Source organism: Eptesicus fuscus, chromosome 8 (assembly GCF_027574615.1).
Source record: "Eptesicus fuscus isolate TK198812 chromosome 8, DD_ASM_mEF_20220401, whole genome shotgun sequence".
Taxonomy (NCBI): Eukaryota; Metazoa; Chordata; class Mammalia; order Chiroptera; family Vespertilionidae; genus Eptesicus; species Eptesicus fuscus.
The window spans coordinates 75,429,670-75,455,678 of NC_072480.1; the positions used below are offsets into that span (position 1 = coordinate 75,429,670).

The following is a 26,009-nucleotide window of genomic DNA, read 5'->3' on the forward strand; positions in this document are numbered from 1 at the left end:
ATCAGGTTGGCAGTAGAGTGGTTAGGGGGTGAACTGGCTGGCAGGCAGAAGCGGTTAGGGGCAATCAGGCAGAGGCAGGCGAGTGGTTGGGAGCCAGCAGTCCTGGATTGGGCCTAAACGGGAGGTCGGACATCCCTCAAGGGGTTCCAGATTGGAGAGGGTGCAGGCTGGGCTGAGGGACAACCCCCCGGCCCCATGCACGAATTTCATGCACTGGGCCTCTAGTATATATATAAAAGGCTAATATGCAAATTTTCCCCTCGTGAGTTCGACTGGGAGACCAGGAGTTCAATGGCTCGCAGTGACGTGTGCTGACCACCAGGAGGTGGCACAGAACTAATGAAGGCCCGGCCAACAGCCAGCAGCCGGGAAGGAAGGCCCTGGTCGGCCCTGATCGCCGGCCAGGGGGACCCTACTTGGGCACGGATTTCGTGCACCAGGCCTCTAGTGTGGGATATAATGATCAACATAAATTAGATCCAGAGACAAGGAGGCACTGAGCAGACCGTCCAACCTCAGGGAGAAGGTAGGGGAACGGGGGTTAGAGATCAGCCAAAGGACTTGTATGCATGCATATTAGCATAACCAATGGACACAGACACTGGGGCGGTGGGGGCTTGCCCTCGAGGGCGCGAGTGGACAGGGGGGCTAATCGGGGGGGAAAAAGGAGACATGTAATATTTTAAACAATAAAAATAAAAATAAAATGTGAATTGATTTCAAGTTTTGAGTGAAATATAGGAAATGTATACACAATTCAGATTTTTAAGTCTTACAGGTAGGTGTTAAACACACTACGTATCTCCTTCATTTCTGATATACTTTAACCACAGAACTAAACTTTTTTTTGGCCAATCTGTAGGTGCACTGGCCCACTTCTCTGAAAGGACCTTGGCAAAAATAAATATGCTAATTTAACGCAGACTAATGGTAAGGACAGTGGGGGGAAAAGTGTAAATTTTAAAATCATAGCAAAATTTCATTTCCCAGAAGATACAATAAAAACTATGTCACTTGTATAAATTCAGAATGCCTTTTTTATAGAAAAATTATATAAAAAATTGCATTTGTGCATAACTCTTAGGAGAAGTAAACTGTAGCTGCCTTGGAGAAGAGCCTCCTTCACAGAAGTTTCACCAATGCTCCAGAGCCAAAAGAGGGTCTGCGACATCTGAAAAAGAAATTCCAGGTCTCCACGAGGTCGACATTAGTAACGAGTGATGAGGAAATGTCAAGGTAGTTGTGGATGCGGGGAACTCAGTCTCAACATCCCTGAGAGAAGAGCCCCAAAGAGATTCCAGCTGCAGAAAGTAACATCACGGCAAAGGACTGATTTCATCAGTACGATAAACACCAGAGGAACATACTCCTTCCCAGGACTGTTTATACATTCAACACACTGTAGACAGTGGAGGAAATGGATTTTGCTTGCTAACAACTAGCTTCTGATGCTGATGTGATATATAGCCTTTGATGTGACCCTGTAGGAGAAAAACAGAGGGTTAGTTTATGTTCCTGAGTCACATCACTGATGTTGAGAGAGTTAATTACTTATTCTTGTGGCATAAGCATTCTTCCCCAATCATAGTGCAATTCAAGTCATTGGGAGAACAATGAATAAAGTCATATATAGAGAACATAGAAATATATATTATACCCACCCACCCACACCCTCTAGTATAAAGCCCTTTGATTACCATGGTATTTCCTGGGATACAATTAATTCTATCAGAAAATACCTTCACAAAGGAAAAGGGTCTGATAACAACTTTATAAAGGGTCTGACCATGCATCAAAGCTTCACATTCTAGACCAGCGGTCGCCAACCAGTGATCTGTGGACCACTGGAGGTCATGAGGTCCGAAAGGTTGGCGACCGCTGATCTAGACCAAGTCCTAACCTGAACCAAGGAGCTCACGCACCATGTATATCAGGTTGGCCAGAATACACTGGACTTCATCGATGTCCACGTCTTCCACTTGCATGAATTTCAAAGCAACTAGAAAAGCATCCAGAGATAACTGGTGTGTTTTGAGTAACAAGTACCTGGAAGAGGGAAACAGGTTCACATTAGTTACCAACAGGATGCAAGTACTTCAAAGGTTAAGAAAAGGAGTACTGACTGAGTCAGGAGAAAACACATCTTCTACTAAACACTGTTCAAAAGGAATAAAAAGCATCTTCCACATATTTAGTACACTCTAAAAATAAGAACTATTAAATATAATTTTGTCTTCTCAATTTAAAAAAGCCACTAGTACAAGTATAATTTTTTATATTTACTGAATATTTCATGGAATCTAAGATGCAGGTATTTTCACATTGTACTATCTCTGAAATCTTTAAATGGATTCGATGAAATATGGTCCTTGCCATTTTTTAGGTACTACCTACAGCTATAAAAAGTCTGCCTTTGTTTGAAGTTTCATTAACTGAGATGCTGTTGGGATCAGGCCTTGAAGAAGAGTCAATTTCCAGTGTTACATGGATGAAAACAAAGAACTGCAGAAGAATTCAACTTTCTGACAGACAGGAGTGGCAGGGAGAGGTTTAGTTGATTATGAATAAAGAAAATGAACAACTCTGTCCCACACACTCTGATAAAATGTGAAAAATTTTATTCTTAGGGCTGGAGTTTTAAAATATCTATTGCAAAGTTCTCTTATCATGCATATCCCGAGTTATCCCTCCCACAGGTGAGCCTTTGCTCACTGACTGTGCGGCACCAACGCCTGGAGGCAGTGGGCTGGCCAGGGAATTTTCACTTCATTCCACACATTTAAAGGAAAAGTGATGGGACCTTGTCCACACAGACTGACATCTCCATCTCAAAAGACAAAGCACCTGTTATTGTAAATTTTCATAACCTGGCAACTCTACTACATGAGTCATACGAAGAGTTTAAACTTATTACAAAAATACTTTGCTCACACTTTCTTAAAAAGATTCCTGTAGGTGATGATCTTCAGCTTTTCAAGGATAAGGAAGATGCCACAGCGAATAAAGAAGGTCTCATGCTTCGCTAGAGCCTCGTTCAATAGAAGGAGATTGCCTTCACTGGGTGACGGGGGAAAGATGAGCAAGCATGGTCACAAAACAAAATCCCAGGATGAGAGCACACCAAAAGCAATTGGTTCAACATGTGTGAAATTTTTATTAATTTTATATTGTAAAAAATCCCCAATGGAAAATAATACAATACTCTACCTTACAGCTTTGGTTACTTCAGCAAACTGCATGAGATGATACTTTTTCAAAAGCTCAATGGTTGGCATATGACCCTAAGACAAAGAGTTAATTTTCCAGAATAAGAGCCCTTTCATTTTTAACAGAATTTGTTTTTTTGTTGTCTGTTTTTTTAAACAGAATTATTTTTAATAAAATTCTTATCAAGGAACTAAGTTTTAAAAACTTACAAACTTGTATTTCTTAGAATTTCTTCTTAAGTAGCTGAACAAGGATTAAAAACATCATAGTATGCTAGGGGGGAAAACCGGTCTAGAAATCAGAAAACCTTGATATAATACAGTTGTGTCATTCAGTGACATATGACCTTGATCTTGACCTTCCCATATCTCTTTTCCTTAATATCATAGGAGAGAAGTGATAACTGAAGAAATTCTAAATTCAGATTTAGAAATACAAAAACAATCTCTGGAAGAATAAACCTAAAAAAAAAAATTACCCTCTTTGCTTCTGTGAAGGATAGTTAGAAATAGAGAGGGTATGTACAACATTGTACCTTTGCCATTACAAGCTATCCTGAACTAAAACAATTTTAACCAAATGTGTGCATTGCTTTGGTAAATTTTTAGAAAATGTTAAATGGGAGGACAGAAAGGTCTATCTATCACTTTGAGAATGTTTTACTAGCCAATTAACACAGTTATTTGTCACTGTTAAGTAACAAAAATAACTTTTGGTGACCAAATAAGACACCTACAAATAGGCTAGAATGACATTTTTCGTTCTTGGCTAATCCATTTCTATTAATATAGATTTTTTTAGGGGGAATAGAAATAATATGAACTTATCTTATTTGTCCTACATTACATTAAATTTTTTAATTAGATACTTTAAATAGGAAGGAAATACAAACAAAGCCTTTAAAGAAGGGTCTGGAAGTGTCAATCATGAAGATACATAGTTCAGGCTATACACAAAGCTATTCTTCCTCCATTTTGGGGTGGGCTCATATGCAGCTCAGGTTGTGATCAACTACATACCATCTGTGGTATTTTTAAAAGTCTATAAACTTCCTGAAAGCAAAGGGCTCTGTAAGAACTGAATAACTCACCAATAGCATTTTAACTGGGAGTAAATATATCAAAATCATCCTTTTGTTCTTCTGACTTAAACGGTGACAGTGCTCAAAGGCAAAGGACAGGTACTCCTCAGCTGCAGAGACATTGGCAAAAGTCAGACCAGAGCATCTTTTAAAATACAAAGCTACTGAAGTTCCCTCTCTGCTCTTTATCCTGCCATTTATCCTTACACAAAGGTTCTAAAGTTTTCAGAAACTATAAATGTCTACCATTAATACTAATAAATCATTTCTTGCTGTTGGGTATTAAAAAACACTCGATGGCCGAAACCGGTTTGGCTCAGTGGATAGAGCGTCAGTCTGTGGACTGAAAGGTCCCAGGTTCGATTCCGGTCAAGGGCATGTACCTTGGTTGCGGGCACATCCCCAGTAGGAGGTGTGCAGGAGGCAGCTGATCAATGTTTCTCTCTCATCGATGTTTCTAGCCCTCTAACCCTCTCCCCACCTCTCTGTGGAAAATCAATAAAATATATTTTAAAAATAAAAATAAAATAAAAACACTCGATGAACCTTCAGAGCAACTTCATGTAGCAAAGAATTTTCAATGCCTTAATAGACTTGAATATAATTTAAAAGCTTTTCTTCTTATGCTTCATAATTTAAGAAAAAAAGCAGTGATGAAGAATAATCAAGGAAAGTCCATTTTCAAAAGCCCTATATCTATGAAAATTTTTTTGTGAAAGAAAATTTGAAATTGGTCTGTATGTGCCTATAGAATAAAAAATAAGATGCAAGAGCTATTATTTATGTTATCAGAGAATCCACGGCTATAAGACATGGGGAGAGAAAAGTGATTTTATATATCTTGTATTGCCTGAAGTTATGTTGTTTCATAGGCAAATAGCTGTTGAACAGGTGAGTTAAAAAGTCTGGTCTGTGTACATAAAAGAAGTTATAAAGAACCACCTCATGCCAGCTAATCAAAAAGTTTAAAAAGAAAAAAACTGGCATCATGTTCTTGAGAAAGTTAATGATATAAATTGCACAATAATGTAATTTCACGAAAGCGCCATTCTGATGTGGTAATGACACCATCACCTATGGCCACAAACACCAAAGACGACACCAGAACAAGGACACATTCCCACTGCTCACTTGGGCGTTCCAGGTGGGATTTCTAAGCAGCAAGTCAGCAGCTGAGCTACCTGCTGCCCCAGTCTCCATGTCCTGTGCCAGCATGATCAGCACAGGCAAAGGGAGAAAACAATTTTATCAACTCCCAAGAATACTGTTGCTTACTTCCTCACAGAAAAAAAGGATGTCCAGAATAACGGAGAGTCTGCATGTATTTCAGCATGGATTAAAAACGTCAAATACAATTTCCCTTTTATTTAACCAATTTTAGTATCAAAAACAAACAAACAAAAATAACTTGAACTTGATTTATACCTACATTCCACCTTAAATAATAAATTGCAATAATTGTGTACATCACAGAGTTGTTCAGAATGCAATGGCTTTAAAATACTGAAAAAAAGGATTAACAACATACCTTGCTTAAAGTCACTATCGAACATGGCCTTTCGTCCAACATAGTACCTGTATGTTACTCTCTGTGCTGTGCTATAATCATCTTTCAGGTTTGAGCTGTCAATGGCTCTGATGAGAGGTTTACACAAATGGAGTTTGTTGATCTACAACAAATTACAACCCACTAATATTATTATTTAAAAAAACAGGCAGGACCAACTTAAACTTCTACTTTACTAAGCACATGCACCCTTAAAGTGGGAATTACAAAACCCATTACCATCATCAAAATTGATCATATATACTAAAATCGAAAGAGAAGCCATATGGCACAGATTACATTCACTTGAGAAAGCCCTGAGAAGAGCATCAGGCAGAGGTGCTTCCAGGGCAGATGTTCCCTCCGAATGAAGGCCCCCCAGGGGCCAGCCGCTGGTGTGTGACATAACTGCTCTTCACCTGGACAACTTCATGTAGCAAAGAATGATTTCTTCGCCCATTCACAGGCCCATCTGTTCTGTAGTTAATCACTACGACAGCTGGCAGAAGGCTCTGGAGTGAAACTCCTCACTGAAAGCCCAGCTCAGCACACCGGCACACTGCTTAATATGCGGGCACCTTAGTTTCCCCTGGAGCTAAAAGCTTACCTCATAGGGCTGATGTTTAAATAAGACACTTCTTACAATAGTGAGTGCCTTGCCCTTAGCAGGCACTCAACAAATGTTAGCTCTTAGGATTACAAATATGGTCAGGTGATGACCATTTCCCAAGCAATGCCAGGGGAGCTAGCTGATAATTAATAGAAATGGTATCTGGGAAGACAGGAGAAAGAAATGTATACACCATTCAAACAGAAGCATACCTTAAAGTAAATCTTGAATAACTGATTCACCAGAAACAGCATCCCCCACTTCTTAGAATCCTCTATACCAGCACGACTATGGGAAAAGAATTTTTATCCAGTTACATAGGAAATAAGAATTATATTTATAAATCACAAAATAAACTGTCTAAACAAATTGATATGTTGAGATAAAGTCTTACAGCTTAAGTCATATTTATGAAATAAAACATCTGAAAGAAGATGTCTTATCTAATAGGTAAAATTGAAGAGTCCAAACCAGGAATTCTAACCCCAGTTAAATATTAGGTAATACACTCCCTCTGCTGCAGCACCTGAAAACTGCCTAGTTTGCAGCAATAGTATGTACAAGCTAATCGTTATGAAGCATTTTATGGTTTTTCATTTTTTGGTAGTGTCCTTTGAAGCACAAAAGTTTTTTATTTTGATGAAGACCAGTTTATCTGTTTTTTCTTCAGGTGCTTGTGCTTTTGGTTTCACAGCTAAGAAAACCATTGCCAAACCAAGGTCATAAAGATCACTGCTGTGCAGGGACACATAACCAAACAGAAGTCCAAGTATCCATGTAATCATTATTTCCTTGGTGTGAGAGACACCCTGTGAAAACCGCATACATGCCCTCACGGACTTTGAAATCGAACAAACATCATCCAAATAATTATTTTTGGTGAGTGTAGTGAACACAAAGTACAGTCTGTCATGAAAGTTTAAGAAAGGAGACTCTCATCTCCTCGGAGGTTCAGTAATGAGGAGTGTTAGAGAGGCTGAAAGCTGTGAAATAAGCAGACAACCAGATGAAAAGCTGGGAAGACATGCCAGGCAAAAGAATGGCATGTGTGGAAAGCTTCAGTGGGGAAGTATTGGGAGGAACTGCTTTAAGTCCAGCTTGAGTGGAATGTTTTGAGGTGGGGCTGGTGGGGCAGAGTGGTGAGAAATGAGAGGCTGAAACACTTTTCTGGGGACAAGAGATTTTGTTTATTTAAACATGGAAAGCTTTTCCTTTCTTTGCTTTAAAATATGCTAAAACTCAATTAAACATAGCTTTATAATGGGTGAAGAGATGGAGTTTCAGGAGAAAAATGGAAACTCTAAAGTAGAATCAGATGGAAAGTCTAGAAGCAAAAATTAAATAGTGGCCCTAGCTGGTTTGGCTCAATAGATAAGAGTGTCAGCCTGTGGACTGAAGGGTTCTGGGTTCAATTCCAGTCAAGGGCACATGCCCGGGTTGCGGGCTCAATCCCCAGTAGGGGGCGTGCTGGAGGCAGCCAATCAATGATTCTCTCTCATCATTGATGTTTCTATCTCTCTCTCCCTCTCCCTTCCTCTCTGAGATCAATAAAAAGATATTTTTAAATAAATAAATAGATAGATAGATAGTGGCTAATTAGAACAGTCAACTTGAGGCCAGGTCAATATAAATTACCCAAAATGAAAGAGAGGAAAAAGATTGAAAAACAAACAGTACATCAGTGCCCTGTGGAATAATATCATGTAGTATAATGTACATGTAACTGGAGCCCCAGAAAGAAAAGAGAAAGAATGAGAGAAAGCAAAAGTAGTTGAAGAATACAAAAAATTAAATTTAGAAAATTCTAGTAAAAAACATCAACTTAAAATCCAAGACGCCCAATGAACCATCAACAAGAAAAATAGGAAAATACATAGGTAGCCTTGGCCAGGTGCCTCAGTTGATTGGAGTGTAGTCCCACACACCAAAAGGCTATGGGTTCAATCCCCAATTGGGGCACAAATGGGAGTCAACTGATTGATGTTTCTCTCTCAATCTCTAATGCTTGCTCTCTAAAAATCAATAAAAACATATCCTTGGGTGAGGATTAAAAAAAACAACCACCACCTGGGTACATGAGGGTCAAACTACTGAAAGCCAGAAAGAAGTGAAGAGAAAAAAAGGCAAAGGAAAGAGTCATTACATACCAACAAACAACAATAACAACTGACTTTTCATCAGAAACATAGAAAAGCTGATGAAATGACATTTTAAAGTCTTAAAAGAAAAAAAGTCCAATTTAGAATACTCCATCTAGCAAAAGGATCCTTCAAAAATGAAGACAGAATAAAGAATTTCAGAAAAAAGAAAGCTTAGAGAATTCATTGTCAGCAGACCAACACTAAAAGCAAAATGCTAAATCAAAGTCTCAGAATAAAGAGATATGGTACCAGATAGAAACTCGGATCTATAGGAAGGATTAAAGAGCTCAGATGGCAAATATGTGAGTAAGTATAAAAGACTATTTTTCTCTTTTCTTATTTCTTTACTAAACAATTGACTGTTAAAAGCAAAAAATAAAATGACTGTGGGGTTACACATATGTAGAAGTAAAATCAATGTCAACAACAGACAAAGGGCAGGGAAGGGGCAATGCATTATGATAGGAGACTGATAATATCTGTCTCCAAAACCTTACTCACGTGTCACTGGCACAGACGCGGAAACAGCTCATCAACAACTCAGCTGCCTTTTCCAACATGTCCCCAACTTTGCTTTTTCCTTTCTTAACCAACTGCTGATCTGCCTAATAGAATATAAAACATTTACTTTTTATTTCTGCTAGATTCCTTAACTAAAAAATAAAATCACAGTGCAGCTAGAAGCAACAACAACAAAAAAGCTACAACTAAGAGTCAAAGTCCCAAAAGGTTCTGATGAAATCATCCAGAAATTATAGGTTAGTCCACCTCTTCCACAAATCAAATCTCCCTTCAACCAATTCAAGCTAATAAGTCAACCAATTTTTTAAGCCATTGCATGTAGCCCTGCACTGCTAAGAAGCCTTTTGTTCCCTCATCACTGACTTTCCCATCTCCTACACACAGCTATTAAAAACCCTTGAAACACACACTTTCAATGAATATCAAAGTCGTTACCACGTTTGACCTCTTCCTTGCTTTCAGGATAGTCTTCATTAAAAAAGAATCAGTTTTCTCCCACTCATACTCTCCCTATCACAGGTTCTCAAAGTGTGATCTATGAATTCCTGAGGGCCTTCAAGAGGCCTGTAGATAACTCACATGGTTAAACTACTTTCATGATAATACTGAATTAAATTATTATTTCTTCTTATTGTATTGATGTGTGCAGTTTTCACTGATGGTGCAAAAACAATAGTAGGTGAAACCACTGGAGCATCATGCATCTACAATCCATCCATCAACAAAGCTAATTTCGCTTTAAAATGTCCTTAATGATGCAGTATCATTAAGTCTTGGTCCTTGAATACATACATTTTTAATGTTATTTGTGATGAAATGGGAAATACATTCAAAGTATGTCTGTCCCACATCAAAGTATGATGGTTGTTTTAAGGCAGTGGTTCTCAACCTTTATAATGCCACGACCCTTTAATACAGTTCCTCATGTTGTGGTGACCCCCAACCATAAAATTATTTTCGTTGCTACTTCATAACTAATTTTGCTACTGTTAATGAATCGTAATGTAAATATCTGTGTTTTCCGATGGTCTTAGGTGGCCTACAGGTTGAGAACTGCTGCTGTAGAAACTAAGACCATAGGAAAACACAGATATTTACATTACGATTCATTAACAGTAGCAAAATTAGTTATGAAGTCACAACAAAAATAATTTTATGGTTGGGGGTCACCACAACGTGAGGAACTGTATTAAAGGGTCGCGGCATTAGAAAGGTTGAGAACCACTGTTTTAAGGAAAGCACTTGGGCACTGTTGGAATTGCCAGCTGCACCATGGAACTGACAGACAAGCAGTGTAATTCAGATGTGCTTGAAAGTGAATGAAAGAAGCCTGTTACTTCCAAGAAACAACTGACAGTATTTGTTACCAATGGCAATATTTGTGCAAGGGAAAAATAAGAATTTTGGAAAACTTGTATGGACCACTGTGAATTTGACAGCTTTCCATTACTTCTAGAGTCTTCTGATGAGGTCACTGTAGATATTAACAAATGTAGTTTTTCTGTTTTTTTATATAATGAAATGTATTAATAGTGGGAACATCTCATAACTCAATTAACTAAAAGTTTCCAAATGTTCAATGTATGTTACAAAACCATGCAAGGGTAAAAAATCCATTCAAAGTGCATGACTCACCAGTGGATTCTGATGTAACATTGGAAAAAGTTCACTGCTAAGCTTCAGAACCCACACTGTAACTAGCCTGTAAAAAGTAGCTTTTAGAGTTTGATACAGCTCGAAGAAGAGTATCTACAATTATCTAAAAAGACTACTAAAATACTCCTCCCTACTCCATTTACCTTTGTGTGAGGCCAGATTGTCTTCATATATTCAACCAAAACAACATATTGCAACAGAGTAAACACAGAAGCAGAAATGAGAATCTGGGTGGCTTCTGTTATGCAAGACATTAAAGTTTAAACTGCAAAAGAATACCATTCTTCTTAGTACTTTTTGTTCATTCTAAAAATAGTTATGTTTTATTTAAAAGTCAATTATGTTACCGTGTAAAAGTTTTATTACTTTAATTTTTCATCTTTATTGTTGAAAGTATTATGTCCTCTTTTTTCCCCATTGGTTACTGATGAGATCACTGTAGATAGGCACCTGCCCTATCATTTTATTACTTTAAATGAATATTAAAATTTTCCCAGTTAAAATTTCTAATACCATAAATATGCATACATATAACACATATCCTATCTAATAAAAGAGTAATATGTAAATTGACCATCACTCCAACACATAAGATGGCTGCCCCCATGTGGTCAAAGATGGCTGCTCCCATGTGGACACAAGATGGTGGCCACAAGATGGCTGGCAGGGGAGGGCAGTTGGGGCAACCAGGATAGCAGGGAAGGGCAGCTGGGAGGACCAGGCCTGTAGTGGAGGGCAGTTGTGGGGAACCAGGCCAGCAGAGGAGAGCAGTTAGGGGCAACCAGGCCAGGAGGGGAGGGCAGTTGGGGGTGACCAGGCCTGCAGGGGAGGGCAGTTGGGGGCGACCAGGCCTGCAGGGGAGGGCAGTTGGGGGCGACCAGGCCTGGCAGGGGAGGGCAGTTAGGAGCAATCGGGCCAGCAGGGGAACAGTTAGGGGTGATCAGGCTGGCAGGGGAGTGGTTAGGGGGTGATCAGGCTGGCAGGCAGAAGCAGTTAGGGACAATCAGGCAGGCAGGCAGGCAAGCGGTTGGGAGCCAGCAGTCCCGGATTGTGAGGGGGATGTCTTACTGCCTGTTTAGTCCCCATCCCACTGGGATTGGGCCTAAACGGGCAGTAAGACATTCCTTGAGGGGTCCCCTATTGGAGAGGGTGCAGGTTGGGCTGAGGGACACCCCCCCCCATGCACAAATTTCATGCACTGGGTCTCTAGTAACACTATAATTTCAGTTCTAATATTTCCATTTGGTTCTTCTTTATATCTTTTCTTTGCTGAGACTGTCTACATTTTCATTTGTTTCAAGCATGCTCGTAATTGCTCCTTTATTAGGCCTTCTTATGATGGCTGGTGTAAAATCTTTATCAGGGAATTTCAACACTGTGTCATCTCTGTGTTGGTGTTTGTTGATTGTCTCTTCTCATTCAATATCTCAAAAGGCTAAGATTTTCCTGATTCTTGGTATAAGTGATTTTCAATTATACCCTGGACATCTGAGGTATTGTTACCTTACAAGGCTGTGGATCTTATTTATCTTGTTTCAGCAGGCCTCTGCTGACGCCATGCTAGTGGGTAAATGGGGGCTCCACCTCTATGGCACTGGGTGGGATGGGGGTCTGGCTCCCCAGGGGATGGGGCCCCGCAGACTTTATCTGGAATGCAGCAGGAATTGTCAAAGAGGTCTGTCTTGATGAGCTGCCTTGCCCCGTCCTGCTCTCCTTGGGGCTTCTTCATCTCTGCCGGTTGGTATTCCCGGATTTCAGGTTTCTCTGGGACCCAGGCTGGTCAGAGAGGAGGCAAAAAAGAAATGCAGGAAACTCACTGCTCACTGCTCTGCAGGTTCCTGTCCCCTATTTCTCTCCACCTCTCAGAGTCATGTTGGCTTTAAAATTCCCAGCAGGAGAAATAGGAAAAATGTGCCTATTCCATCTTGTCTAGTCAGAGTCATTAATAATTTTTAAAACTGTAAAGGGGTCTTAGGACCAAAAAGTTGAGAAACGCTGCTCCAAAACTGGCTGATGCTGATCCCCAAGGGGAAAGCAACTCCATAAAATCCAGGATCTTTACCTCCTCATACCAGAGAAACCCTTAGCTATTGCCTCAACCTACAATCAGTTGGAATTCTTTAAGACAGGGGACAGGCCACATCTTAACAGTATAAGAGAATGCAGAATTGACCATCTATTACTGATCCATCCCCTTTAAAAAAAATCTTGCATGTCATAAATGATTAACCACATACAGAAACAACTCCCTCTATAGCTACAGTGTGAAAACCAATGTTTATTTAAATCTGTTCACATCAACCCAAAAAGAAAAATTGAGACATCCCTGTTATTTTGTTCTCTATACCAGATATATACCAAACCCCACTCATGCCTCAAAACTCCTGTAAAGAATGACATGAAAGTAAGAAATAGACAGATACCAAGTCTGGGTTGTAAAACAATAGTGATAAAATTGAACTTACATTATTGGCAAATACTCGAAGGTCAAGAGCTACTGCATACATGACAGGCAGAGCCCTACAGGAGCAAAAAAATACAGGTGTTTGAAGAGGCTATGAGGTCAGAGAGCCCATTACCAGAGGTGGGACTGCCATCCACACACAAAGCTATTATCAGAATAGGACTTAGCATCCCTCCAATAATCCAATGGCTACTGTTACCTTCCTCATCCATCAGGGCAGCTTGCAGCCCTTGGGCTTCCTGATCAACACAGAGGCCAGACACTGAAGCTCTCTACACCTACTACCCCGGGCCCTCCTCAGAGGCTTAGACCCTGGTCCACGTAGGGGCCCTCAGACTGAGGCGGACTTCCTCATTGTTCCCAGGACATCATCCTTCTCTACTCCCCACAATTATTCAAATTATTTTACACAATGGAATAATACGCTGCTATAAGAAATAATTACTCGGTGGGGAAGTATTGGGAGGAACTGCTTTAAGTCCAGCTTGTGTAGAATGTTTTGAGGTGGGGCTGGTGGGGGCAGAGTGGTGAGAAATGAGAAGCTGAAACAATCTGGGTTCCCTGTTCTGTTCCATTGGTCTATATGTCTATGCAATAGACAAAATGTCATAAAACAATTTTTTTAAAAATCTAGCTGTCAGTATTGGTCTTCCTTTCACGGGTAAATAAGCCTTCACTTTAAAAAGGGGCGTAGGGTTTTGTTTTTGCCTTTTTTCCAATATAAACAAAATTTCAGTGTTTGCCTACAGTTTAATAAATCATAAAATTAAGAATTAGTTTGGCAAACAATTTAAAATAACCCAATTATTATGTATTATATCACCCCAAATGAACTGTAGTGATCTACCTCTTTTGTCCAAGTTTAAGACCAAAAATAACAATTGAAGGGGAAAAATTTGTATTTAATAAATATTTGGGGCATGCAAGGGTTGAAATAAAAATAATACTTCGTTTTTATATAAACACACTGCAAATAATCTGGCTGATCTGCCATTTAAGTTTACAATGACTATTAAAATTCCATTATCCATGTTGATATTACATCAATACATATTAAATGTCCACATAGAAAACATAATACATATTTAACTAGATTACATTTTTTTTAAGCTTGTGGAAAAAAAAAAAGGGGGCTAATTTCTAGTTGTTTTTTTTTTCATACTTACCAGTTTTCTTCTTTGTGGGCCTGAAACGCCCGCAGGAATGATGTACTATATTAAGGTATGACATATAAAATTTAAATAATGCTACAAATAAGAATAAATAAGGAGAATGCTAAACTTTCAGGGGGATAGCTTACTGCTATGTGAACTCATAGCAGTAAGTTCTTGAGAAAAAAATGTATAAACCCACTTACAAATATTTGAGTATCATAAGATGCAAGTACTAAATATTTTTATTTCATACATACTTTCTCCAAAGAAAAAGACTATTTTTATAAGAATTTTTAAAAAATTGATTTGAAAGAAACATCCATGCAAGAGAGAAACATGGATCAGCTGCCTCCTGCATGCCCCCTACTGGGGATCGAGCCTGCAACCCGGGCATGTACCCTAAACGGGAATCGAACTGGTGACCTAACAGTGCATGTGATATCACTCAATCAACAGCCACACCGGCCAGGGCACAAGATTTTTTTTAAATTGGCAATCACAAACACTTTATTTGGTTACTCTGAGCCCAGATGATCAGAAGTTATATGTAACCAGAGACTTGGTGTACGAATTTGTGCACGGGTGGGGGGTCCCTCAGACTGGCTGGTGATTGGGGCCAATCTGGACTGCAGGAGGGTGGCTGTGGGAGCGCACTGACCACCAGGGGGCAGCTCCTACATTGAGGGTCTGCTCCCTGGTGATCAGTGCGTGTCATAGCTACTGGCCAGTCATCTGGTCTTAATGGTCACTTAGGCATAGATATATGTATACACACACACACACACACACACACACACACACACACACACACACATATGGGCTGTGGAATCTATAGTATAAAGTTTAATTCATCAATTACAGAATTCCTGAATTCAAAGCAGACCTAATAGTTAGCAAACAACTCTCTTCTGTGTATATTTAAACAAGATGGTTAAAAAAAATAAGCAAACTGAGTCTAGAGATACATATAAATACTAGGACACTCACTTATTAGGGGCTTAGTTATATGCTATCACTTCAATGATTTAAATCAGAATTTGACTTGATTAGGTCTTTATTGACCACAATTAAATGACGATGTGTGTTGAGTCCACTTTGTCCATCTATACCTGGATTTTGGAGTTCGGATATTCCACTAAGGGAATGGAACCAGTCCCTGTAACTACATTTAATGTTTTAGAGGCAACAAAATATTCTTCTTCATAACAGAATTAAATAAAATCCTTAATCATAACCAAATCCTTTTAACTTAACTAGATGATAAGTTTAAGACCTATGCTAAATTTAAGTACCAAGTGAAATAGGTAAATATGAGTTTCTCTTCCAAAAAGTTTTAACTCCTTTCCTAATTACAGGGAGAAATAAAATTAGCCCAAGGTCTCAAAATCTTAAACCTCAAATAATCCATGTTATAAACTGAATAATTAACAGATGACAAAAGATATTGGACGATGACAGTCTGGCATTTGTATGCCTCTATGAAGTCATGGTTCCCCACTGCATACGTGCACCTGGAAAAGAAACATTGGAGCCTGAGGACCGAGGCAGCAGACAGGGCATTCACAGGATGAAATCCTGGAAGTAAACTATGTAGACCACACATCTTTTATCACAAACACCCCAGTTCTCAACTGATCCTGTAGTGAAAGATGGACCTTCTGCTTGACAGACTACATAAGTTGAAGAAACACACAAATAACTATTTGAAGTAAAATGGGTTGATATATTATGAAATCCCACATTAAGTTTTGAGACTATTCTTTCAATTCCCAGGAGAACCTAGCTGCCAGCAGGTTTTATTAGTAACATGCACGGATATACAGTATGGCACTTTAGTAAGTGATGACCCTCTAACTAGATGCCCAGCTGGTCAGAGTCATTATTAGTCAGTTCATCAACAAATCTGGAATCTCATGTCATACTGCACAGAGCTAGGAAATTGAAGGGTACCTTACACTACAAAGAACCCAGTGGCACTCTGACTTTTCCAAAGATCTCACAGGGCTACCCTACTTTTCCTCCCACCCCACCCACACCCCAATCCCAGCCTGCTCTGAAACACTGGAAGAACTGCAGGCAGGGAGGCAATCAAACACCACATACTTTAAGAACATAAAACTTTGCCTGAATTGATGGTTTAGAGATAAACATAGATGAAATGAAATGTAAATAAAAAGTAATATCTTATTTGCTTTGCTCAGCTGCAGTTTCTTTCCTAGTTAGGCAAAGAGATTAAAAGCCAGGCATATTTCCCTGAAAAAATACAGTCAAATGTGGGCTCTACACCCTACTAAACAAAAGATCACTATACAGCCAATATAATGAGTATCAAGTGTTGTTGTTTTTTGTGACATACAACAGACATATAAATATACATGATCACAATATAATTTTAACTTTTGAAAATACACATGATCCTTGAAATTAAAAAAAAAGTTTATTAAAATTTTAGTTTTCAAAGTTCACAAAATTTTCACAGGCTTTACCAAAGTGAAATTGCAAACACACGTGTCTACTTTTTCAACGTAATTATTCACTGCTTCAAGCATTAGATGATGTTAAATAAAATCCCTAGTCAATTCAGCAACTCCAAGATCTGCTTATTTTACTTACCTTAAATGAGCTGCAAACATTTCATCATAGGGGGGTTCCAAAACTTGTTGGCACTTCTCTTCTGGAGAGGCCAACTAAATAAAATGATAAGAAGAAAAATGGCAAAAATAAAATTAAAAGGCATGGAAAGAACACAATGTGTATAGATTTAATCAAACCTATTTCAAAAGGATATAGACTTTACAGTTAACAGTAACACTTTATACTTTAGTACTTCTAAATAAAAGGTTCACTGTTTCAATAAATATTAATCAAGCATGAGCTATGGATAGAGCACTAGTGCAGTGGTTCTCAACCTTTCTAATGCCGCGACCCTTTAATACAGTTCCTCATGTTGTGGTGACCCCCAACCACAAGATTATTTTCGTTGCTACTTCATAACTGTAATTTTGCTACTGTTAATGAATCGTAATGTAAATATCTGTGTTTTCCGATGGTCTTGGCTCTACAGCAGCGGTTCTCAACCTGTGGGCCGATGGTCTTAGGCTCTACAGCAGCGGTTCTCAACCTTGGGCCGACCCACAGGTTGAGAACCGCTGCTGTAGAGCCTAAGACCACCGGAAAACACAGATATTTACATTACGATTCATTAACAGTAGCAAAATTACAGTTATGAAGTAGCAACGAAAATAATTTTGTGGTTGGGGGTCACCACAACATGAGGAACTGTATTAAAGGGTCGCGGCATTAGAAAGGTTGAGAACCACTGCACTAGATTAATACAATGTTTTGTCTACCACAGGCTAGGAAACAGTCTAGGCACTTTTATACATACCTTTTTTTTTTTTAATATATTTTATTGATTTTTTACAGAGAGGAAGAGAGAGGGATAGAGAGTTAGAAACATCGATGAGAGAGAGAAACATCAATCAGCTGCCTCTTGCACACCCCCTACTGGGGATGTGCCCGCAACCAAGGTACATGCCCTTGACCGGAATCGAACCTGGGACCCTTGAGTCCGCAGGCCGACGCTCTATCCACTGAGCCAAACCGGTTTCGGCCTTTTATACATATCTTAATGTTTCATACATACCTTAATATTTCTTGCCAGTTAGTCAAGAAATATTTAATAAGCAGCTACTATGTGTTAAATAATTAATACATAAAGTATATAATACCTTACATAAATAAGGTCTAATGAGTTAGAAAAGAAGCCATGTTAGGAATCACTCCTTCTCAGCTTCCTGGTGATAGAACCACCCTCTCTCTGTACTGGTCTAGATTAGTTGACCTTTACTTCTAACTCTTTCCTCTCAATGGCCAAATTTTAGATAATATAAGCATTACAATGGATTATAAAGCACACTGAATTTTTTAAAAAAAGGAATCAATGAGTCTACTCTTACACTGATACAATACATATATAAATGTGGGAGTGAAAAATGACATCAGAAAAATCAACATTCTATAAGCTCTAATGAAACAACTGATTCAGATAATGGCCACCAGTGAATGGAACCATCAGCTGGAAGGTTAATGGTAATTTTATATTGAAGAAATCAGCCTTAGATTATAAATGGACAAACAGACATGTGTGTCCCTGATGTGCACCTGAATCTCATCAAGTCTCTGGCACTAATTTCTATATAGAGCAACGGCTCAATGTGTTCTGCACATTAGAACAACCTAGGAAACTTTATTATTTTTTTAAAAGCCTGCTTCTAATCCAGGAACTGTGGGGTTGTTGTTTTTTTTTTGTTTTGTGTGTGTGGTTTTTTGTTTGTTTCTTTGGGTAATCCTCACCTGAGGGTATTTTTCCATTAATTTTTTATTTTTTATTTTTTTTAGGGAGAGTGGAAGAGAGAAACACATTGATTGGTTGCCTCCTGCACAAACCCTGACCAGGGCCCAGGCCAGGGAGGAGCCTGCAACCAATGTACGTGCCCTTGACCAGAATCAAACCAGAGACCCTCTGGTCCGCAAGCCAACGCTCTAACCACTGAGTCAAACTGGATAGGAATGTTTTGTTTTGTTTTTTAAATATTTTTATTGAGTTCAGAGAAGATGGGAGGAAAGAGAGAGACAGAAACATCAATGATGAGAGAGAATTATTGGTCGGCTGCCCAAGAACTATTTACATGGTCAGAGGTGCAACCTATAAGAAGCCAAATATAATCACCAAGCTCATTAGATAAGCTCGAATTCTAAACCTGTCTTAGGAAGCCAGGTACACTGTATCCCTCTCTCTGTGCTTAGTCCTTTCACCTACCTGAAGCCGTGGGTTGGCAACATGAGGATGCTTGAAAGACACCAGCTCTGCACAGGATTCCCCATCTCTGGTGTCGATTGCTTCATAGACCTGAAGCATTTGAGAAGAGAAAAGCTAAGTAGAAAATAAAATACTCTATTCTAATAGAACCTAAACAACACATTGTATACCACTAAAATTCATTTTCCCTATTTTGAAAGGAGCAAGAATAATCAAAATATGACAAGTATTCTCTTTAGCCAGCAAACAATAACTACCTTTCAAAATAAGATCTTCCAAAGGCAAATAAACAGGTGACTTACTATTAAAAACCATGAAAAAGCAGAATAAGCCAGTTTATTATTTGATTATTAATGGTGAATTATTCTAATTTTACTCAGTCATACCAGCAGACATTTGAAAATTCACTTTCATGGCTTATGGGGAAAAAGAGCTTACAAACCACATATTTCCAAAATTCAAAAGGCTTCTACTTAACCTAAATATAAAAATTGCACTGACAATGGCTAAATGAATGGTGTCAGAGTCATACAACAGGTAACTGTGTGCTGTAAAAAAGGATGAAATAAATCTACATGTAATAACATGGGAAAGTGTTCACAATATGCTTACTGTTAAGAAAAAGAAAATAAAGTTAGCCACAGGAAAACTGCATAACTTGATCTGGGAGAAAAAGAAAAGGTATGTATGACATGTAAGCACAAAAAGAAATGCAGGATCCCATGCCATAGCAGTTGACCCCTTAGCCAGTGGGGTGAGGGCTAAGGAGACTTTTATTTTATATATTTCTATACTGGAAGACTGTTATAGCAGACATTTATAATTAGAAAAGCAAATGATATTTTTAGATTATATTCACAAAAAATAAAAATCTCAACTATATAAGTGAGGAGAAAGCAAAGCATAAAGCTGCAGATATATATTAGTACTAGAGGCTCAGTGCATGGATTTGTGCACTGGTGGGGGGCGTGGCCTGTGGGGATCAGCCCGTTGTGGGAGCGCTGCTCATCACGGTCAGCCAAGCAGCTGTGGACCCACCCTCTGAGCAGCTGCTCCCACTGTGGAAGCACATGGACCACTAGAGGGCAGCTCCTGTGTTGAGTGTCTGCCCCCTGGTGGACAGTGCATATCATAGCGACTGGTCGACTGGTCATTCTGGTCATTCTGCCATTCAGTCGCTGGGCTTTTATATATATAAACAAGAGGCCTAGTGCACGAAAATTCGTGCACTCGGGGGAGGGGGTCCCCTCAGTCCGGCCTGCGCCCTCTCGAAGTCCCGGGAGCCCTCAGGGGATGTCCAACTGGTGGCTTAGGCCTGCTAAACTGCAGTCTGGCCTCCCTCTGTGGAAGGTGACGGGCAAGCCAATCAGGACGGCACAGGTGGCCAGCGGCCGGCCCGGCCCCCCATTGTGCCACCGCCCTGGTGGCCTCCCTCTGCAGGAAGCAACCCTGGCGGGCCAATCTGGGGACAGCAAGTGACTGGCCCCGCCCCAAATCTCCCCACTGCTGGTTGCCACCGCCCCTCCCCACCCCATCACCCACCCCATCACCGTCCCCTCCCTCTGCCCTCTGGCACGTGCCTTGGCTGCCCTGCACCACCTGCTCGCTGGCCCCGCCCCCCTCCAACCAGTCGTTCAGCCGTTTGGTCAATTTTCACATTATGCTTTTATTATACAGGATAATTTATCTACAATAAAATTAAATATATAAATTTATGCCCACACAATGGACATCATAAAGAGAATATCCAAATGGTACATACCCAAGAAAGTGCTCACATCCGGCCCACCAGTAAAATGCAACAAGATACCCATACACACCCACAGAAGGGAAAAAGCTGACAATACTAAGTAATCCAAGAATATAAAGCAACTAAAACTCTCACACATTGCTTGGGAGGGTGAAGTGGCATCTACTTTGGGACACTGATTGGTATGCCTACTAAAGAGAACACATACTTACTCCCCAACCCAGCAGTCCTATGCCCAGGCACCCGCAGCCAGAAAAAAATGGAGGCAAAAGCCACAAGGACACCAAGGGGACCCAATTCCTCATCTGTTGTACCACTCAGACCATTGACTGGGAACTTTTACACCACCTTATCTAATAAAGAATTTGCCACTTGACTATTCAACAAAACTACATAGGCACTTACATTTTGAGCCAGCAATTCCACGTCTAAGGATTTACCTTACCATAAGAAACAAAAGATGTTTGTATAGGATTACTTGTTGATGTATTCTGAGTAATCACAAAATACAGATTCTATATAGATGGTGTGTGTGTCGGAGGAGGGGGGAGGAGTAAACAGAGGAGTGGCGAGAGGCTAGCTTAACAAACTGATCTGTCCCTCAGTGGACACTGAGATCATAGGCAACCCTGCCACCTGCTTTAGTCAGTTAATGTGTTATGTCCCAGAAGCTTTGGCCTTTTCATTTAAACACCTCCCACTGGACCAGGCAGCTGGACTCCTGGTGAGCCTGTTTAGCAGCACCCTGTGGGCCTGACCCAGGGACTGCAGAGCTCACCAGGTGAAGCTCTCTAGCCCTGGGCACTCCTAGGAATAAGTTCTCTTTCTTGGCTGCTGCTGGTCACCTCTAGAACTCCAGGCTCCAAGCTGGTCCATGGGGGAATCAACTACTCTGGGAACTCATAGTTCCTCAAAAATCTATTTACTAGCTCTGTTCCCTTCAAAGGCCTAGAAGTAATGACTCCCAGTAGCAATAAGCAAACCTAGCACTTAGACTGGTTTTCTAAATTCCATTCTCCACAAAAAGGAACCAGAAGTCCCTGGAGAAATAGCTGAACCAGTGCTGGAACAGGGAAAGAACTAAGTGAGAGTGGAATAGATATTACTGGGCCAGAAAGCAAAGCAGGGCTCAAAGTAGGATGAAGACATATCAAAAAGCCACAGAAACCAGTCTGAAGGGGCTCCCAGTGTCTAAATATGAGACAATTTTAACTTCAATAACAATGATATTCTTAATATTGATAGTGGATTATAACGTGCCCTTAAAAATAATGCATAATGATACTTTTAAAAAGAAGGGCAAAGGTGAAAGTTTTTTTTAACAGATGAAATACTAACAAATGTAAAAGAATGATAGAAAGTCATCTCTTGGCAAACATTAATGTAATAACTGACTTGGAAAATGCCCACGAATAAAATCTAAAACCATTTTGTAAGTCTTGAGGAACAGAATGCTCTTAGATTCTCCTAGTCCCGTGGTCAGCAAACTGCGGCTCGAGAGCCACATGCGGCTCTTTGGCCCCTAGAGTGTGGCTCTTCCACAAAATACCACGGCCTGGGTGAGTCTATTTTGAAGAAGTGGCGTTAGAAGAAGTTTAAGTTTAAAAAATGTGGCTCTCAAAAGAAATTTCAATCGTTGTACTGTTGATATTTGGCTCTGTTGACTAATGAGTTTGCCGACCACTGTCCTAGTCCATCCAACAGCTTCCAAATTAATAACAAGGGAAAAGGTACCTCGACACCGGAGTGATCTGATGGATATCAAGTGAATCAGTATCATCAATGTGTGCCTCCTGAGGTGAGGCTATGGGAAATTCACACTATCAAATTTAACCTGAATCTAATCATAAGAGACAGTCAAAGGCAGACTGTGAGACATCTACAAGTCAACTGGCCAGGACATTTCAAAAAAGGTTAAATGTCATAAAAGCCCCCCCAAACTCCCACCCCAAAAAATGGCAAGAGGACTCTTTTAGATTAAAGGACTAAAGAGCAAACAAACCAAATGCCATATATGATCTGTCTGGATCCTGGGTTTAAAAAAAGTTCTAAAGAAGAGTTTAGGGAACATGGAAAATTAAACTACAGATTCTATATTAGAAAAATACTGACGTTAATACTGATGTTAAATTTCTTGAGCGCAGTAAAGTCACTGCAGTTATACAGTGGAACAGCCTCGTAAAGGACCTCAGTGCCACCCACTTTCTTTCAAATGGTCTGGGGAGTACACATGCCCAGAGCAAACATGGTGGGTGGGCCAGGTGAGGGGTGTTATATGTCTTCATTCTACTTCTTTCAAGTTTTATGTAAGTCTGAAATTTTACAGAAAAATTGGAGGAAAAATGAAAAATTTTAAATGTAAACAGCTTTTAAAAAGTAACTTGCGCTCAGGCCAGTATAGCTCAGTTGACTGGAGTGTCATCCTGTACACCAAAAGGTGGCAGGTATGATTCCTAGTCATGGCACATACCTAGTTTGTGGGTTTGACCCCTGTCAGGGTACGTGAAGGAGGCAAACAATTGATGTTTCTCACTAACATCTCTCTCTCTCTCTCTCTCCCTTTCTTTCTCTAAAATCAATTTTTTTTAAAGTAACTTGCCATTTGAAATAAGATTTGCAAAATAGATAAAAGACACTAAAAGAATAATACCAGGGGAACCAATACCATCAGGCTAATGCCATTCAGCTTGCTATGCTGAGTAATAAGGTCAGTGGTCTCTAACTCAGGAATCGCATGTGTTCTGCCAGCATCCATGAAACAGGAAACTCATTAGCTTATGAGGAGGGTAAAATCAAACCCCTGGCCCAACAGCTGTAAGGAAGTGGTCACAGAGAACATGGTAAATGAGACATACCATTTGTCCACTGGCTGAGGATGTTGTGAATGTCAAATAAGGAACAGAGATTATCCAAGTTGAAAGGGACACTGAGATTCAAGAAACAATATACTTCAGAAACTAGGAAACAGCCAGGTTCTGACAAGGACAGGACAGATGGCTGAAACTTAGATCAACAAAGACAGTGAGCTTTAAGTTAACAGCATGAATTCTGGAGCTGGACCTCCTGGTTTTAAAGTGCCCCTTACTTGCCAGTGGCCTTGGAGAGCCAATTAACCTCCTTGGTAAAATGGGGCTTGAAATGACCTACCTCCTACAAAAACAGTAATAATTCGTTATTGTATACAACAGTGCCTGGTTCTTATAGTAAACATTCAACAAGCACTAATCGTTCTTCTTATCACCCCAAACTGTTTAATCAAATAAGATAGACAATTAAAGGAGATTCTCAGAGTGCTCCTCTGATAATGTATGGACAGAATGGAGAGGTAGTTTGGTGAAATAGGAAAATATGAAACTTAGAGTCAGGTAGACCAGCACGAATCCTACCTTTACTCCTCACTAGAATGAGTAGGTCTGAGCACTGGCAAATCACTGTTTTACCATCCAGCCTATAGACCAGCTTCACCCCCTTCTATCTGCCTCCATTTATCCAGTCGACAAATTGTACTGAGCATCCACATGAGTCAGACACCATTCAAGGCACCCAGAATAGAAAAAGGAAAAAAAAAAATGAAACAGAACTATGTGTGGGCAAGAGAATGTAAAAGATGAAAAAACAAAACAAAAAAAAAAACACACCACATTCATATTGGTTTTCCAGTGTCTAAGTCCTTGCTCAACTTAAATAAACTGATATTGCCCAGCTGGTGTAGCTCAGTGGTTGAATGTCCACCCATGAACCAGGAGGTCATGGTTCGATTCCGGGTCAGGGAACATGCCAGCTCAATCCCCAGTAGCGGGCATGCAGGAGGGAGCTGATGGATGATTCTCTCTCTCTCTCTCCCTTCCACTCTCTGAAATCAATAAAAACAAGTTTAAACAAACAAACAAACTGAAATTTGAAAATGTTAAGTCTCACTTATCCTTAAAAAAACGTCTTAGGCCTCAATTAAAAGACTAGCAAATGAATATATTTTGTGTGTGTTTTAAATTAAAATAAAAGCATGTATCTGGTTTTTCATGATTCCTGTTATAACCAATTTTCTCAATTAAGTAACTAACGATCCTAATCACCTCTATATCCAACTAAATATCTTCACCCAGTATCTACAGAGGCTTTCAATTTAACATGTCCCAAAACGAAATTTATTTTTCCCTACAAATCTGTTCTGCTCATCTGTTGCTTAAGCTAGAAACCTGGGAATCATTCTTGACTCCTATCATTCCCTTAACTACACATTATCACCAAGTCTTGGTAATGTTCCCTTCCGATACTTTAAAAAACCATTTTCTCTTTTCCTTATCCTTATTACCACGGTTCTAGTTCTGCGAATTAGTTTAGTGGAAAGAATGCAAGCTTTGAATACATACATACCTGTTCGAAATACACTACTGCCGTTTACTGGCTGCTGTATGGTCAAACCCCCTTGGAGAGACATTTCCCAAAGGATATAAAGTATGCCAAGTGCTAACACACAGAGTGTACTGAACGGTAGCTATGACTAGAGGCTCGCAGTCGGAACTCCTTGCTTTCTCCATCTCCTGCTTCCACCACCGTCTATCCGAAAACAAAACCCTCTAAGCCAGGCCTTTGGGTCAGGCCTTCTTCACTGACTGCATTGAGGGCTGAACCCCACCTCCTGCGCGTGGCTAACGGGCCCTTCAGCATCCCCCAGGACTAAGGGACCCCTCTCCATACACACGGACGTCCCTAAACTGAGAGCAGCGACCATCGGCGAATCCCTGGGTCACCAAGAAACACAGCAGTGCGTCTGCTTCAATCGTCCTTGCTTCCCATTTGGTGGCCAAGTGCCAGCGAAGAGACTCAGCCGGACGGGAAGTGTCCATCCAGACCCCAGCCAGACACGAGCCGGCTGCCCACCCACCCGATCCCAAAGCCCGGCAGGCCAAAGGAAAGAGATGAAGACCCTGCAGACCTCGCGCCGCCGCGAAATAGCGTTACCTGCTGCAGGTACTGATTGATAGTGATGTGCGCCATAGGGGCTCCCACCCCGCCGGGACCAGACGGAGCATGCGCGCAAGGCCGCGCGCCACTT

At 40.2% G+C, this 26,009-nt stretch overlaps 1 protein-coding gene across 4 annotated transcripts; it reads right to left on the minus strand.

Annotated features, from left to right (window-relative positions):
- Nucleotides 1–1,014: 1,014 nt before the first annotated feature.
- PCID2 (PCI domain containing 2) lies at nucleotides 1,015–25,979 on the minus strand. 4 transcript variants are annotated; one of them, XM_054719976.1, is made up of 14 exons: nucleotides 25,916–25,979; nucleotides 19,204–19,293; nucleotides 16,995–17,068; nucleotides 15,825–15,892; nucleotides 14,394–14,433; nucleotides 13,229–13,283; nucleotides 9,087–9,190; nucleotides 6,657–6,732; nucleotides 5,817–5,958; nucleotides 4,298–4,398; nucleotides 3,208–3,281; nucleotides 2,932–3,057; nucleotides 1,923–2,046; nucleotides 1,015–1,481 (listed from the first exon to the last, which is right to left on the minus strand). In XM_054719976.1, the coding sequence occupies exons 1-14, from the start codon at nucleotides 25,949–25,951 to the stop codon at nucleotides 1,392–1,394; spliced, it is 1,200 nt and encodes a 399-aa protein (XP_054575951.1). In that variant the 5' UTR covers nucleotides 25,952–25,979; the 3' UTR covers nucleotides 1,015–1,391. The 4 variants fall into 4 exon arrangements, with proteins under 4 accessions (XP_054575951.1, XP_054575952.1, XP_054575953.1 ...); XM_054719977.1 differs by lacking the exon at nucleotides 19,204–19,293; XM_054719978.1 differs by lacking the exons at nucleotides 4,298–4,398; nucleotides 5,817–5,958.
- Nucleotides 25,980–26,009: the final 30 nt, after the last annotated feature.